Here is a 14,607-nt window from a genome sequence, read left to right as displayed (position 1 = left end):
TAAAATAAAAAAAATTGATACAATATTTCCCCATGGACCTTTACTGTAACACTATAGAAAAATGTGTATCGGTTCCCACATTAGTAACATGAAAACCAATCCTGTATTTGACAAATTATGGGAAAGAACAGGACTGGCTGACACATCATTAAAATATTTCTACTTGGAAATATTGGTATGATTGAGTCCAACCAGAGAGTATTACTCAAAATAACACAATTACACAACAAAATGATAAGACATGATCATAAAAAAATATGTAAAAAATTACAAATAACACAAGAAAAGGAACTTTTTTTTAATTTACACGTTTTATTCAAAAATTTTCAGTAATATCTAAAAGGGCTCAAAAACAATTTGAAAATACTATGAACAAGGTTCAAACATATCTAAAAATAAATGAAAACTACATAGAACTTCCTTCAAGTCTAATACTATTGATTACAAGAGGGAAAGTCCCATGCTGTTTGGGAGAAGGAATAGAGCCTTGGGAGAAGAGTTCGACACCACGGCTATCGTTACAGCGAATCGCTTTGAATAAAATCACCATACTTAGACAAGTTGCTAACCTTTACAAGAATATCCTCCATGTTTTTTTTTTATTCATTCTTTCTTTTTTTCTGCTGCAATTTTTTTTACCGGGTGCTGGAATTTTCGAGAGTTGACAATATCTCCGATAAGATCGCAGTACCGCCAAATGCATCACGAGGAAACCCGGAAAAAACAATTTATTACATGAAGCGAGAAGATAACTTTACATTTTTGATTTGAGTAAGATAAATCGTGAGGCCAGTGCATGTAACAAAAAAGAAGCTCTTTGAAGAGATCGGTATCATGAATAAATCAAATCCTTTAACATGGACAGACGAAGATGACCCAAAAAACTTGATGGGGCTTTTTTCCTTCCCGTATACAAATATGACATGATACAGTTGGTTCAATAAATAAAAAAGCAATTTTCTTTGAAATGAAATCATTCTAAAACTTGGAAATCAAAACCTTTAGTTACTGGTGGGTACCAAAGTTCCTGTTATAAGTTTTAAACCTCAATTTTATCCGATGTGAAATAGGAGGGGAAAAAACACCACAATGGCTGTAAACAAATATTTAAGGGAAAAAGTTCAATTTGAAAGGAATGTTTTAACTTTGTTATTGTCAATATTCCACATAGCAAAGATTTCCAGATCAACTGAACCTGTGTAACTGATGCCACTGATTATATTGAGACACATTAAGAAACTTCCTCTAAAGATTGGTCAAGTTGGATCTGTGTAGTAATCCCCCCAATCGGTAATCTGTATTTTTACAATAGACTCATAAATCGGCCTGGTCAAGTTGCTTAATTTCTCCTCTTTATAGCAGTAGCCTACTTTTAATCCCACAAAAAAAAAAAAAAAAAAAAAAAAAAAAAAATTGATATCGCACTTGAATAGCCTTGCCAAGGTTAATTATACAATTAATTAATTATACAATGATAAAGTGTATCATACTTCTCAAACTGTGACCGCAGAAAGATCTCAACTCCACTGTTTCAAAGGATCTGGAAAACACACCACTTTGCGTCTGAAAATTCAAGCCATAGGAGGTGATCTCCAAAAGGAATTAAAAAAATTACTTTGAACATTATCAAACTTCCTGAAAATTAATAGTCAAATGGATTCTCCCAAAAATCAAATTTAAATTTCTAAAGAATTAACGATCAAAACCCAAACTATTCCTCAAAAAAGACAATTAATAAATTTTTTTTTACAAACTTGGCACCGAAAATGACCAACGTCCTTCCACCGACCAGTGAACTTAGCTACCAGCGAGTTTGGTTAACATCCATTGACCATACAGGCATTGAAGCATCCGTCTTTGTTATATAAACATATGTTATATTTAACAGGTGGAGGTAAGAATGACTGGACATATCTTGGACTATATTGATCTTTCTGGACTATCTTGTTTCTTCTGCATAACATTGATTTTCCTGGACTATTTCTATATTCCCTGGATTGTCTGATTTCCTGTACTATATATATATAGTACATTCTTTTTTTTCTGGACTGTATCGTCCGCTATGGACTATCTTGATTTTCCTGGACTGTATCATCTCCCCCCCCCCCCCCCCCCCTAGACTTTAATGAGTTCAGACTAGTAGTAGTATAAGGTAGAATCTATACACACTAATGAGGTAGAATAAATGAACCAAGAACCTCTGAAGCTTAAAGTCATATCCCACTTAAAGAAAAGAAAAGAAGGAAGATACTGTCCACACTAAAAGAATCAAAACTATAGTAAGTAGGACACACCATTTATAAAACTTTCATTCCAACCCTTCCACCCCAGCCCCTCACCAGTCCCCCCCCCCCCCGTGAAGTAGGACAACAGTCGTAGTCAATGGAAACATTCGCGAATGGATTCACGAGATTTAAGAAAGCCACTCTCAGAGTTGTGCTTAAACTTGGATCTCAAAAAGTTGAACGGTATCTGGCATGGTCACATAGGTTAACGGTGGTCGATCTAAACAAACAGCTTAGGTTTATCCGCCATCCAAAGATAAAATATACAAGATGCAAGATTTATAGAACGTAGTATACACACGTATAAATATAGTAGAGACGCACCGGTTACGGCGTTCTCTGGGAAAACTTATATAAACTCTTGAAAGAGACGTTTATGCTTCACGACTAAGGAATCTGAAATCAACTTTAATAACAAAGACAGCATTGGCTTAGTGAAGAGATGTGATGATGAAATCATTTGTGACATGATGGGTCCTTTCAAGTAATCTACAAAACCTACATTTATTTCATTATCTCTGCAATATAAAGTGCCATACATGATTGCTTTCGAACATCCTCAACAGACAAAGCTTTGGCAGTATAAATAGAGCGTGAGGGTGTTTTGAATTCTATAAAGGCTTCAGTATATATATATATATTAAATATATATAAATATATAGTGAAGTATTAATAAAGGATTGATAACTTTTTTTCTCACAGCATGATACAAGCAAACATAAATGTGTATTGAAACTCCAAGTGATCCCCTACAACATTTTACTTGGTGTGATGAAACTTGAAAAAATGAAGAAGAAATGACTGTAACAGTACAATATAAAAATAATCATCCTTCTCTTCCCACTTATCAATGTTGATCCAAGTTCATGTGTGTTTTTAACTTCTTTACCTTACAGATAGTTGAAGAAAAATTACATTGAAATAAATAAAGAATTCACACTTATATGGCAGAGACAAAACTACCGTGATCTACCATTCCACCGCACGGACAAATGTTTCTCCCTCCGTGGTCAGACTGTCGACCCTAACTTTCTATGATTTCAAAATTTGGTTGACAGTTACTACCAGATGTATCAAGAACCTTTAGTTAATGTTAAATATCAGACGAAGTGAAGAGAGAGATGGAGAGGTAGAGAGATTTGTTTCTCTTTTGGGGGGGAAATGACCCTTACACTGGATTGTATTTACCGCTACTCATCTACTCATCTGCCGAGGTTAACCACATGATTCGAATAAGTTTAATTTCATTCGTGCACAATGATTGGCTTAGTAACAAAAAAAATAAAAACGTTAACAAAACGGGGGAAAGAATAAAAGTGAATATCTGTTCGGATCAAACACGCCCAGTAATGTACAGACTAACATCTATGCAGATGTGTGGTAGGGTAGAGCATCTCAGAGAGAACGAGACGTCACTGCCGTAGACAATGTTCATTGTCTCCTCTGTCACTATATCTGCTGCATACTACATCATTTTTAAGAGATGTCATGATTTTTACTCTTTTGTTATTTTTCTTCCCTCCCTCCCTCCAATCCATCGCTAGCTATCTCCAGTGCAACACAGAATCAATAAGCATGTGTCGTCATTTTTTGATGACCCCTGGCAATGAATCATTTTCGACAACCCCTTTGCAAATGCCAAAACTGGTCTGACAAACGATCAAAAAAACCATCTGTAAACTACGGAGAGAGGATTACAATCCGCACGCATCCTTCTTAAATTTTTCACAACCAAATTTACAAGCTTACACAATCATTTTTTTCCTCGCATTTTTCTCATTTTAATGTAACGGTAAAGTTTGAACTAACTGTACAATATGTCGATTGTTTTCATTTAAAAATTACAGCTCAGATCTGTGAAAAATACTAGCAGCTTTTTGAAGTGGGTTGGGGGAAGGAGGGGGGTTGGGTTAGGTGGTCTCCAATCTGCTACAGAAATGACATTTATACATGAAGTACAAAACTACTACAAAATACTCCACCGGAATTTCCCCTCCCGAGATCACTTGTTGATGGAACGATAAACAGCAGACATGTCGCTATCACCAAAGCCATGGTTCTTTGCTCTCTTGTACACCTGTGGTGAGGAAGGAAGGTAGGAAGGATGTAACATATGGGTCAAAGTTTGAAACATTTATCACAGCAGATTTGCATCTATCAAGCTTCGAGCAGGAAATATTGTATTTCATTTGTTGTCTGTCCCTTCAAAAGTCGTTTAAAATATTGAAAGAGTCCGCTGCATTGCAAAAACCAACATCTACACATCAAAAGAATAGTTCAGAGGTATATTTATTTTGGGCTCTTGACAAGAGGAAGCCAACCTGAGCATACTGGTGGAATTTTAATCAAATTCCAACCCCCGCATTTTATTCCAGGTTTGCATGTTTCGTAAAGAGAGAGACCATAAAGCAAGCAATGTGTGATGCCATAAGGTGTGGGCAATTATACAACAATGTTATGGTTTTTCTTAATCTGTCACTCTACTGTCTGGACGTACCAACATCCCACTACAGCGGTTGTGAAGCTTATGTAAATACCAATGAATATTCATATTCTGATTCATCAACTTTTAAGTTAGAAAACTTGATTTCACATTTTGAAGAAATGAAAAACTTTTTTTTGTTTTTTTTGTAGCTGTGCATTGATGACATCACATTTATTTGATTCACGGTTCTTCACTGTTGGTACATTCCTCACATAATTTAGATACCTGGCCTACTTTTGCATATAAGAATCGGGCCATTTCACGGTTTTATTGACCGCTGAAAACTAATCACCGATAATCGTTTCTTCTTTTGGACAGACAGAATAAATTCAAAGGCCTTTGTAAGAGAACATTACTCAAATTACATTAGAGACCTGGTTATAAAAGACAGCAAGACACCATTAACTTTTATACTCCCCCCCCCCACCCCAAGCCCTTTTCCTACCCAACGTGCTTCAAAGCTACATGTATGGTGACATAATCTGTCCTTCATGACTTACAACTTCAACAAATATAGCATAAATTTACAAACTGATGAAGATTTTATGATGACAGCTTCCAAAGAACCCAATTAACAGGGCTTAATTCTGAATGGTAAAAATTAATTGGCCTACGACATGTGTGGGCATGCAATGTATCTGTCTTTGAAGAAAATTGTCAAAATTAATTTACACAAAAACTACTAATAACTAAAAAAAAAGAAAAAAAAGGCAAGCAAGACAAGGAGAAAGTGTCTTTGCTCCTGAAGTTTTTGCTTTGCTTACTCAAGTGGATTCTTACACTCAGGAATGATGCCGCAGTGAAGGACAGAACAGGCCTCGTGTTTCTACGCTTCACTAGCCAGCCCCCCCCCCCCCCCCCCCCCCGGAAATGGTCTGTACTCAACTGGTTCATTGCATGATATACAAACATTTTGAAAATACAGCACACAAAAACAACAGATAAATACACTTACATAAAAACAAAATGAATTAAGATGGGAGGGGGGGAGTGTGCGTGGCGGGCGGGGGAGGTACTGGAAGAGACCAAGAGTAAAAGGTATGATAAACTCACCTCGTGGGCGGCAGCGGAAACTGGAAGTGGTTGCTCCACCTGGTCAGCCATTGCCAAGGCAAGTCTGAAGTCTTTCTGCTGGTATTTGAGAGGGAATGCTGGTGGGAACTTTCCTGCAATAATAGCTGAAGAATTGAAAAAAGAGGAAGTAATACTAAAAACCAGAAGGTGTTTGGTAGGAGGAGCCGACTACATTTACAGTCACTAAAATTATGCGTGATTCCACATCCATGAGATAGAGCTTAGAGTAGGTCTAGGTACCTCTGCTGTGATACGTGTCCAGGTATCACAGGTAACGTCTCAGGAGGAGGAGGAGGGGGGGGAGGAGGAGAGGGAGGAGGAGGAGGTGGTGGAGGTGGTGGTGGAGGTGGAGGAGGGGGAAGAGGAGGGGGAGGAGGAGGAGTTCCAGACAGGGTTAGAGGTCTCTATTTTAGTTGTATCACAGGATAATAGGCCTATCTTCAAACAAGTCAAACTTTGAATACGTAAGAAAGGTGAAAGGTGAATAAGTTATCTCAAAGATCCATGCAAATGGTGACAACTGGTTTGCAATGTTTTGGTATAAAGTAACTGTAAAAAAAAAAACTTCTATTTTGTCACTAACCATTGCCTTTGCCACAAACAAGAGGACTTGCTAATGAACCAAGGTTTAGAACTTCTAAGAGGACGCTTTGACTGAGACCGGCCTTCTCGGCTAGGGCCATTCCTTCGGCTAGACCACACATGATGTTACCCCCGATGAGATTGAGAACGAGCTTTATCCTGGCACCGTTGCCGATATCCCCTGAAAGATAAAAGACCTCGGTTAAGGTGTGTCGATAAGACGTTTTGCAGGGAGAAACATCAGTGATTTTGTTGCAGAGTAGTATACTAAAACTGTTATATTCTGTAAAATGTAAACAATTCTTGAAATGCTTCTAGCATAGAACAAAGTTTCCACTGTCCATAAGGTTGCGTAGTTGCATCTTTTGTAATCCTGCCCTGGTTAAAGCTCTGCTGGAAGAATTTCAGAAAAGTGCTCGAAATATATCATAAAGTTGCCCAAGGGCAAACCTCTTGATGCTCTGCGTCTTCCTGGGTAGAACACTTCCGCCCACCAAAACAGGCGTGTCTGTTACTGTACGTCCAACAATGGGTATGCACCCTGGAAAATCTTTTACGGAGGATAGGGTAAAAAGCAACTGCTAAATTTGCTTTTATTCACTTATGAGTGTCAGCCAGAGTTTAACAATACTAACAGAGAGTTTGTGGTGATAAAATGGATCTGATGAGTTCATTCATTACAATCCTTCCAAATTTGAGTGGAATTGGAAGCCACCCGACGTGACACTTGTAATCCATGAGCTCTTGCGGGCTTCTCCCACCTTCGTGATGGCTTTGAGCGTCGTAGAAAATAACTGCCTGATTATGATTATTGATTACTACTGGCTGATTAATATTGACAGAAAAAGAGTATTTCAGTTCTTTTGACCAATTGCAATGTGCCTTATATACTACTTTGTTAATACTGACTGAACAGACTTGGATTTCACAATATTCAAATTATTCACTTTCAGTGTAATATTTAACAAAATGTACATTTTTTTTTTAAATGATGACTTGGCAGAAATATGCTACATACCTAAAAAGAACGCCTTCTTGCCCATGGCCTGAAAGCATGATTGGCATTCATCGTATACTTCTTTGTCTCCTGCGGCCAGTATGATGAGGGAGCCCTCCATGGCAGGTGATACGCTACCCGATACTGGCGCTTCTAAGAATCTACCACCTCTCGAAGAAATGGCCTGAATTTATCGAGAGAAAAAAACACAACTTACTTTCATCGGTTAATTCGTTCGGGCTTTTTAATTCTGCACGAATTTTTTACATTTATATTTGCCGAAAAAGTTTTGTCTCAAATTCTGCATTAATGTCTTGTGCTAGCTAGCATCATTCTAGAAGTAACAGTTTGTAGAAATTGGAAGTGTATCCACCCACTCTTGAGCGAATATTTTACACTAAGCCTCAAAGATCAGAGTGACAGAAATTTACGACACAAATGCACCACAGTTTGAGTACTCACAGCTTCCACTCCAGTGATTGTGCCAATGTCAACAGTGGACATGTCAACAAATGCCTTCCCTTCTGTCATACCAGCTGAGGCACCCTTCTCACCGTAAACAATCTGAAAACGAAAAAAAGAAAACAAATTAGGAGAAATTATGGATCACAAATTAAACTCAACAGAGACAATTCTGATGAGTGTGCTCACCTTTGCTCCCTTCCCCTTACCACCTCCTCCACCACCACAACTCCCCTGAAAACTAGATGAGGGAAACTTTAAAACAATGAAAATTCCAAAACTTACTGGTTTGGATATTTACGAGTGACGAGCTTACCTGTCTCCTCACAACCTTAGCACCTCATTCTACCGTGCCTATAAAGTCCTGGTAAAATAATAACACTGTGCGCCCTCTATGACCGAACCCCCCCCCTCGGTCACTCCTCACTACTCATGAGACCACTCCTTAAAAGTGGCCTCACGGTCACCGAAATAGGGGTGGCCAGAATCCTCTGGCCACCCCCAAGGACTCCTGTCGACTAAACTTCTCAAAGGTGAGCCCTTAACAAAAGGCACTGATGCCTTCCTAGCAGGGAGAGTGTAATCCTCCCCGCCGCAGCGGGTAAGGGGGGGGGAACACTCTCCTGAGCCCTGCAGGCGAAACTACCCCTTTTTCCTAACAAGGAGCCTCATCCTGTAAAGGCCCAACACTTGCTAACCCTAAGACAACTTAGGTGAGTACGCCTATGAAAAACACAGGGTGCAAAGTTACCCTCACCGATAGACCTGGCCGGTGACTCTTAGTAGTTGTTGGCTCTGTCTATCTGGTGTTGTGCTTGGGGTCGTGAGCCTAGTCGAACGACTGCTCCCCCGTCCGGCTGTGTCCCACCCCCTCGGGGGAGGGAGGCGGGAATGGAGACAGGTAAGCTCGTCACTCGTAAATATCCAAACCAGTAAGTTTTGGAATATTTACTTCGCTCCTCGCTTACCTGTCTCCTCACAACCTTAGCACCGAGTGGCACTGCCCGATGGTGGGAGGCCCGAGGGGTGGGACCAAGTACCAACCGGACCTCGCATCACCGCGCTGCCAAAAGCTGCCTCGGCGTGTAGAGTGTCAGGTAAGTAACAGGCGGCGAACGTAGTTGGTGTTTTCCACGCTGCCACCTTGAGGATGTCCTGTATCGGGATACCGGCAGAGAGAGCTGTGGAAGCCGAGGCCCCACTGATGTTGCGATCTCTTGGCCGGGTATCCCCCCATCGTGAACGGGCGGATCATCTCTACTAGCCATCGAGATAGGGTATCCTTGGCGGTTGCTGTTTAAGGTGGTCGTGGCAGGATGAAAAGGGAGGTTGTTTGTCTCAACTTCTCTGTCCTGTTTAAGTACCACTTCAGTGCCCTGACTGGGCACCAACGCTTGTCCTCAGCCACTGATGAAAGGGTTTTGATTTCCTGAGAGAAAATGTCCCCGGGCAAGAAAGTCAAGGCCCGGTTCTTGGCAATAAGGGACGGGTCTGGAACCGTCCTCGCCCCATGGCCCTCGAATCTGATGTGGTTCTGTTTGGTTGTTAGGGCTTGGAGGTAACTCCTTCACGCTGACGCTACCGCAATGACGAAGAGTGGTTTCTTTGTAAGAGCAGCCAGGGAAGCGTTCCCCGTTGATTCGTACAGCGGCCCTGCCAGGGCATGCAGCACTGCCGAGAGCCCCGCAGAGGGGGCTAACTGTCTGACTCGTGGACGGCGATTAGCCATGCCTTTGGTGAGCTGGTCAATGTCTGGGCTAATGCCCAGCGTGGAGCCTTCTGGAAAACCAGACGTCCCCGTCTGGGGCCTGCGTGTGGGACCTGCGGCCTGGGACCCGGGGTCCGGAGGGAGCCACTAGGATGAAGTTTACCCTTGGAGCTGCGAATCTTCCTCAGTATCTGGCTGATCATGCCAAAGGGGGGGGAAGAATTTAAACCTCTGGTCCGTCTCAAGGCAGGGACCTGGCGCTATGTGGGAGGCTGCAGGTGGGACCGCCTGTTACAAAAGATGGGCAGCCCATTGTTGCCCTTTGTCGTAAGCAGGTCTATCAGAGGTATGCCGAACATGTGGAAAAACCTACCGCATGTTCCTTGCGAAGGGTTTACTCGTCGGGGTCGAGTTGTCCCCTGGGCAGAGCATCGGTCCTCACACTCTCCTTTCTGGCTTTCAGCTGTGGTGAGGGTCTCCCATGCCAGACGGCACAATCTCTCTGCCCTGGAGTCCTGAGAGTGAGGCGGAAGTACATGAAACCTGGTTATCTTTGCAAATAGAGTGTTGGGGCCGATCCTTTGCCCTGCTGACGCCACTGTGGTGCAGGAAAGTGGTTTCTCTGTATATGCTGCTAAAGAAGTCAAGGACAGTGGCCTGTATGATGACCTTGTTAGCGCCTGCAGTACAGCAGCACTCGCAGCACTACTTGCAGTACCACAGTACCGCTGATGACCCCTTTAGTTATCAGCCAGTTGCAATCAGAAAACCTCTGAAGAAAAGTAATGCCTTGATGATGTAGACCTAAGCTGTACCCTGTAGGGAGGTTTAATGGAGGTTCTTTCCATGAAAAATAATATTAATAATAATATTGAGGGTTGAACTGCGCCGGCCTATCTATCGATAACGAAGCCAGAGGCGCTAGCAATATTACCCTGGTCAACAATAACCTGTTAAACAGAGAGAAATCCCTCCTGGATGGAAAGACGCAATGGAGATAAAGTGCCTTGCCCAAGGAAACAACAGAATGATCTGGCCAGGACTAAAACCTGCAAGCCTTAGATCACCAGTACACTGCCTACACCGCTTGACCACAGTGCTCTCAAAAAATTGAGTACTGAATGGATAGTTTGCTTCATCAGAGTCTTAATCAATGCTGCAGCTGCTACGTGGCTTTTACAACTACAGTATATGTATGTATTTGTGTATGTAATTTAGATCATCCTGCAAGTAGGAACTTGTGAAGAAGCGTCATTGGCTTATCAAAGCTGCAAGCTGACCAAAGTCAGTCTCGTACATTCATATTTTAATGTCCATGACTATGAATTGTCAACAGCTCTGTAACTGGACAACATACATTAATCTTGGGGTGACTTGAACCGGGGACCTTTTGATTGGAAGGCACCGGGTTTAACCACTGAGCTAACTAAGCTACAGCCCTACTCACCAGGAACAAACTCCCAACAGGGGCTGTGTAGGGTGGGTTTGTAGAAATTCCACCTCATAAATCCTGGCTGTTTAACGGAGTCCAGGGAGTTACTCAGCAAACACAAAGGTTACTAATTGTTTAGTCTTTTGCTATGATAGCGTTATTAGAGGTGTAAGAAATATGTTACCGAAACCCTTTAGGGGCTATTATTTCAAAACAATTTCCGTTAAGACATTAATATAACATTAGTATAACGTAATATCTCATCGACATCTTATGTCAACGTTTTATCAACACCACATTTAACGTAATAAACACGTATTGAATGTTATGATAACGTACCCGTTACTTCTCAAATCTCTTCCTGTCGAGATGTGTCCATTTCGTAGTGCAGTAAAGGTTTCCAGCTTCCTATTGAAACCACCTAGCGCCTAGGCTAGTCAAGACTAGGCCATCAGGTGCTACGAAATGCAACTCTGCTTAAGATGTCGGAACATCGAACATTGTTCATGAAGCGCATGCTGTATGTTCGGAGCGTGTTAGCGCTTGTAACTTGCTGGGGTTGTATCCTACCCCTTTTTCAACTTACTAACGCGTTTGTCTTGGTAATTCACCAAAGAAATAGGAAGGCTTATTCCATAGGATCGCTCACGTAGTCGATAGCTCGTTGCAGTAAAAGTTGAGCTTACACGTGTCAAGCCAGGTGGCTGCTTGGCCCCCCTTCTCTCTTAACAAATGTGCCACGTTGTACCTTCTTCTTTTTTCTTTTCTTTTCTGGCAGTTTGCCAAGGATCTGTGAGCGTTATGTTTCCTGGCACTTTGCCAAGTCTCGAGAAAGTTGTCTTCCTAGCAGTTTGCCAAGGTTTTAAGGTAAACGGAATACTGTACGTCATGAGAACCGATTTGAAACCCCTCAGTCTTACGCATTTTAACATGTTCTGGAAGTGGGTTCACCAGTGTTTTAAACGACCGTGTTTTTAAACACAAGTAAGATTTTAACCTAGGCAAATGGCGATGAATTATGATTAGAGAGGAGTATAATTAGCGAGGAGAATATGACCCATGAGTGTCTGCAGGTACTCGATAAATAAACACACATTTGGGATGTGAAGTGGTAGCGGTGTTTTTCCGCAAATGATTCGAACCTGTCGTCGCCGCTCAAGCTGCTAGTTCCGGGGGGGGGGGGGGGACACTCCCCCTAATCTGGGAAGCGGGAGTAACCGTCCTCTGTAACCCCGAAATCTAGGGGTCGACCTCGTCGTCTAGGCCGGACAGGTTGCCCGACGCTCTGCAAACCAGGTCGTCCTTGCCGGGGAACAAATCAGGTTCCATTCTTTGGTCTGGGATTGATCGTGGTGTCGCGGCCGGGCTGGCCATGGGTTGCGATCGCTCCTCGGCACCGATGTCTGTGTTCGGTGTCTGGGGATAAGTATTTCTCCCTTTGCCGTGGGAACCTGGCTCGGGGCTGTTTCTCTTTTCGGATTGGGCGCTTGCCCTTGCTACCCCGTTCTGGGGGCCCGGCATTGGTAATCTCGTCGGTTCCCGGCCTCAGGACCGGCCGCGGCTCCGGTTAGGGGGTCTGCGGGCCGGGCTTCTGCACCTGCTACCCCGTTCTGGGGGCCTAGCAGTTGTTAATCTCGTTGTAAATGTTGTTGTAGTTGTAAATGTTATTGTAAATGTCGCAGTTGTAAATGTTGTTACTCTCGTAGGCTCCCAACTTCGGGACCAGTTTTGGATCCCGTTCTGCCGTTTTGGATCTGCGGACCAGGCTTCTGCCCCTGCGCCCCCGTTCTCGTCGGGCCCGGGCCCTCCGGAGCCAATCTCTGAGGACCCAGCAGTCGATTGTATAGCTCTGGTTCCCGGCTCCGGGGGCGGTCTCGGATCTGGAGTGAAACCTCGGTTCTGCCTTCCCTTCGAGTCTCGCCGGACCCGGGGTCTCGCCGGGCCCGGGGCCTCGCCGGACCCAGGCTCCCGGAGCCCGTCTCTGTGTGCGTACCACGCCGGGTACCACCACGCCGGTACTCCTCGACCCGGACATTCTGTCCTTTCCGGTGGGATTTTTTTTTTTTTTTTTTTTTTTCTCGCCGGACCCGGGCTCCCCAGAGCCTGCTATGGGACCGGCTCCGTTTCAGCGACCCCTCGGTCGTACTCTCTCTCTCTCGGACCCGAGCTCTCCGTGGCCTGTAGCCCGCGCTCCATGGGTCTCTCTTGCTGCGACCCGGACTGAGACGTTGCCTCTAGCCCGGCCGAGCCGTGCCTCTTCTCAAGAGGTCTTTTCTTGGCGGGAGCCTTGCTCCTGCCCTTCCCTCTGGCCGTAATCAACCGGACGTCGCCGGGACCGTTAGGGGTACTCTTTGCTGCGACCCGGACTGAGACGTTGCCTCTAGCCCGGCCAAGCCGTGCCTCTTCTCAAGAGGTCTTTTCTTGGCGGGAGCCTTGCTCCTGCCCTTCCCTCTGGCCGTAATCAACCGGACGTCGCCGGGACCGTTAGGGGTACTCTTTCTCTCTCTCTCCACCTCTCCTTCGGCCCTCTCCTGGCCACTTTCCTCCACCTCTCTCACCACTTCTCCCTCCTCCTCTCTCTCTCTCTCTTGTCTCTCCTATATCTTTTTCTGGGGCACCGAAGGCCTAAGGAATCAAGTCCAGCCTGCCCTAAAGCTTGCTTCTTAGACTCGTAAGCCACTGGTCTATCTAGTGCCACTGGGCTGGCGAAAATTTTTTGCAGACCAGGCATGGGTCCCGTCTGGTGTAGGTTCTACACTTAGGACACAAATCGTGTTCGACCCAGGTTCTGCCTGGACGAAACATCGAAAAGTTAAAAAAAAAACTTCAGCTGGTTACGAGACAAACTAAAACGCTCGAATTAAGGAAAGACTAACTCTTAAGCTTACGGAAAAAAAGCAAACTAACAAGAGAACGGGAGAGAACGGGAGGTACATAACGGTGAGTAGAGGTACGTAGCGTAACCTAGCCACGGCAAAATACGAAAAACGCTACGAAGTGGCCTAACAAAATCAACACAAGCTGAAAAAGAACATGAGAGAGCGAAATATAGAAGAAGAAATCGTGAATAGAAATACAATGTAGACATGCTATGAACATGAAAATACAACGACGCGCCTATAGCGTGGGGAAGGGAAATTGGCGGGAAACCTAGGCAGTTCGCGGAACTGCTACCCCCGCAAAAAACCTAAGGGCGGAAACGCACTAGGAATAAAAACAGTCCCCAAAACCCTCCCTTTCAACAAAAAAGGATACTTATCGGGCTGGAAAGGACTGCAATACTCCTAAGAATCCGAGGAAAGAAACTTCCAAAGATCGCTAAAGAAAACCAAGACGAAATCCAAGGGAAATATATCCACAAGAAATTCACGTGAAGACACTTTTAATGGTAGAATGAGTAGTGAGGAGTGACCGAGGGGGGGGTTCGGTCATAGAGGGCGCACAGTGTTATTATTTTACCAGGATTTTATAGGCACGGTAGAATGAGGTGCTAAGGTTGTGAGGAGACAGGTAAGCGAGGAGCGAAGTAAATACACAATAACCATGATACCGTAGGGGTTGAGTCGCTGTGCTTTCTCTATG

At 43.7% G+C, this 14,607-nt stretch overlaps 1 protein-coding gene and 1 long non-coding RNA gene across 3 annotated transcripts in view; one reads left to right on the top strand and one right to left on the bottom strand.

The window, feature by feature from the left end:
- Positions 1-292: 292 nt before the first annotated feature.
- Positions 293-14,607, bottom strand: part of LOC139979464 (cytokine-like nuclear factor N-PAC) — a 48,910-nt gene continuing 34,595 nt past the window's right edge. For both annotated transcript variants that reach the window (XM_071990281.1, XM_071990280.1), the window contains exons 10-14: positions 7,886-7,987; positions 7,445-7,607; positions 6,428-6,607; positions 5,824-5,948; positions 293-4,362 (exon numbers count right to left, since the gene is read on the bottom strand). In XM_071990281.1, coding sequence (XP_071846382.1) covers positions 4,288-4,362; positions 5,824-5,948; positions 6,428-6,607; positions 7,445-7,607; positions 7,886-7,987 — 645 coding nt within the window. In that variant the 3' untranslated portion in view covers positions 293-4,287. The remainder of the gene's footprint in view (positions 4,363-5,823; positions 5,949-6,427; positions 6,608-7,444; positions 7,608-7,885; positions 7,988-14,607) is intronic.
- Positions 8,157-13,324, top strand: LOC139979468 (uncharacterized). The gene is made up of 2 exons (XR_011797173.1): positions 8,157-11,859; positions 11,893-13,324. It is a non-coding gene; the product is annotated as an uncharacterized lncRNA (long non-coding RNA).

The sequence above is a fragment of the Apostichopus japonicus genome, chromosome 14 (genome assembly GCF_037975245.1).
Source record: "Apostichopus japonicus isolate 1M-3 chromosome 14, ASM3797524v1, whole genome shotgun sequence".
In the NCBI taxonomy this organism is placed as follows: Eukaryota; Metazoa; Echinodermata; class Holothuroidea; order Aspidochirotida; family Stichopodidae; genus Apostichopus; species Apostichopus japonicus.
The sequence above is the reverse complement of the archived record's forward strand: the minus strand, read 5'-3'. Positions and strand labels throughout refer to the sequence as shown.